The sequence below is a fragment of the Hylobates moloch genome, unplaced genomic scaffold (genome assembly GCF_009828535.3).
Source record: "Hylobates moloch isolate HMO894 unplaced genomic scaffold, HMol_V3 SCAFFOLD_9239, whole genome shotgun sequence".
Taxonomy (NCBI): Eukaryota; Metazoa; Chordata; class Mammalia; order Primates; family Hylobatidae; genus Hylobates; species Hylobates moloch.
Window position 1 is genome coordinate 1 of NW_026661514.1, and position 2,714 is coordinate 2,714.

A 2,714-nucleotide genomic window follows, 5' to 3' on the forward strand; every position below is an offset into this window, starting at 1 on the left:
AGGCATGTGCCACTGTGCCTGGCCTTTTCTGCTTGGTTAAGTTGGACAGTCCCCCTCCCTGCCCTGGCCCTTGGGAGCCTACGGACCCACCTGCAGGGAGGTGAGGCTGAAGGTGATGACCAGCTGCGAGGTGGGGCTGATGAAGGGAGGGGGTGTGACCGAGCGCTTGCCCTGCTCAAAGATGCGGTAGATACGGTTGGTCTTGGTGAGCAGGGCAGAGTAGCTGAGGGTCGTGCCCAGGCCCAGGAAGAGCCTGCGGGCGGCACAGACCGCGGCCCCAGGCTCAGCCACCATGAGGAAGGTGATGGCATAGATGAGGAAGATGCCGGTGAGGAGGACGTAGCTGAGCTCTCGGCCCGAGGCCCGGACGATGGGCGTGTTGTTGTGCCGCACGAAGGTGGCCACCACCGTGGTAGTGGCCATGATGCCCAGCACGGCCAGGAGGAGCGGTGGGGCTGCCCAGGGGGACGACCAGCTCAGGCGCACCACAGGTGTGGGGCGGCAGCCCGTGTGGTTGGGCGTAGGCCTCATGTCCCCAGGACAGGCCTCGCATGTGAACTCGTCCACCTGGAAGCGGTACCCATCACAGGCCTCGCAGTGCCAACAGCAGGGGACGCCCTTCACCATCTTCTTCCGCTCCCCCGGCCCGCAGGGCAGGCTGCACAGAGACGAGGGCACCTCGTGGGGGTCACCAGACCACTGCAGGGCCTCCACCTGGGACACACAAAACACAGGCTGGGGGCCTCTGCCTCCGGGATCCTGGGCCCATGCCCACCCGGGGCTCGGTCTGCACACTCACATCCAGTCTGAGGGTCTCTGCCCACTGGCCCACTGGCTGGTACCCGCCACTGCTGGCACTGCCATTGGTCGCCTGGTACTGGAAGATGTCATACCGCCCGGGCGCATCTCCGTTCTCGTTGAACATCACAGGGGTTCCTGCGCTGCCTGGAGAGAGAGTCCGTCATTCTCGTTGGTCCTCCAGCCCAGCAGAGCTGGCCTCTTGGGGAGGCCCCAAGGACCAGCAGGAGAAAGGAGGAGCTTAAAAAGCATCACTGCTCATAAGGGACGTGCAAATCCAAGCTGCAGGGAGATCCCCTTCACCCATTGGGATGGCTTCTCTCCAAGAACCAGAAAATAACCAGTGCTGTGAGTGTGCGGAGAAATCGGAACCCTTGTGCATGGTGAGTGGGAAAAGGCTTCAGCCCCTGCAGAAAACTGTGTGGAGGCTCCTCAAAAAATTAAACACATGACCCAGCAATTCCACTCCTGGGTAGATACCCAAAAGACTAGAAAGCAGGGTGGCAAAGAAATGCTTGTACAGCCATGTTCACAGCAGCATCATTCACACAGCCACAAGATGACAGCAACCCGAGTGTCCACTGACAGGAGAAGGACGAACACAATGGGGCCCATTCGTACAATGGGATGCGATTCAGCCTTCAAAAGGAAGGCAGTTCTGACCCATGCTATAAAATAGATGGACCCTCAGGACATGATGCTCAGTGAAACAAGCCAGTCACACATGGACAAATACCGTCTGATTCCACCACAGGAGGTACCGAGGGTAGACAATTCATAGAGAAGGGCGGTGGAACGGTGGTTGTGGGTGCTGGAAGGAGGAGGGGATGGGAAGTGTTTAATGCCTACAGAGTTACGGTTTCATAGATGAAGAGTTCTGGGGATAGATGGTGGTGATGGTTGCATAACATTGTGAATTTATATTTATTTATTTATTTATTTATTTATTTATTTATTTATTTATTTATTTATTTTGAGACAGAGTCTCACTGTCACCCAGGCTGGAGTGCAGTGGTACAATCCCAGCTCACTGCAACCTCTGCCTCCCAGGTTCAAGCAATTCTCCTGTCTCAGACTCCCGAGTAGCTGGGATTACAGGCACCCGCCACCATGCCCAGCTAATTTTTGTATTTTTAGTAGAGACGGGGTTTCACCATGTTGGCCAGGCTGGTCTCGAACTCCTGACCTCAAGTGATCCACCTGTCTCGGCCTCCCAAAGTGCCCAGATTACAGGAGTGAGCCATTGCGCCCAGACTGAATGTATTTAATATCACTGAACTCTACACTTAAAAAATGGTTAACGTGATACATTTGATATTTTATGTATTTTATCACAATTAAAAATGAAAAAAGTTTCACTGTCCAGGCGAGAGGATGAGTTCAGACATGGAGAGAGGCTGAGTGACAGTATGAAATGAGAATGACTTGAACAGTGAGCTCTATTTTTCTTACAAGTTTGTTCCACCAGCCTGCAGAGCTGCTCTGGAGTCATATTAAGTTGAACTGATTAGCAGAGAGCATGGCGGAGAGAAGGTGGTGAGTGAGTGTGTTTAGTGGAAGAGCAGAGTTTTGAATTGTGTAAAGGATAGTAATTGAACAGAAAGTCATCTCTCCACAAACCGTGGACACAGCTTGAGTCCACTGGGGTCTTCTCAGAAGACACAATTTTGAGCCCTGACCACACACCAAGCCTGGTGCCAAGGGACAGGTCAGACCCACACCTGTGCGTAGCGGCATGTCCCTGGCTAGGCGCCCCACACAGTCTTAAGTGTGCCCCACGTGCACCCCCAGGGTGCAGATGCCCTCAAGCTCTGCGCAGTGGAGGGGAGTGTGGTGTGACCCACTGAGGGTTCCTGGCAGAAGGGATCGGAGATGCTCCCCAGCATCTGAACTGTGCAAACCAGCGCAGGGAACAC

The 2,714-nt window shown here is 54.5% G+C and overlaps 1 protein-coding gene across 1 annotated transcript; it reads right to left on the bottom strand.

Annotated features, from left to right (window-relative positions):
* Window positions 1-90: 90 nt before the first annotated feature.
* Window positions 91-1,609, bottom strand: LOC116465637 (metabotropic glutamate receptor 6-like; the record flags this gene model as incomplete). The annotated part of the gene is made up of 3 exons (XM_032148632.2): window positions 91-714; window positions 800-945; window positions 1,560-1,609. Coding segments are annotated over 3 exons (820 nt in total), but the record flags the coding sequence as incomplete, so codon positions are not given.
* Between the last annotated feature and the right edge of the window lie 1,105 nt (window positions 1,610-2,714).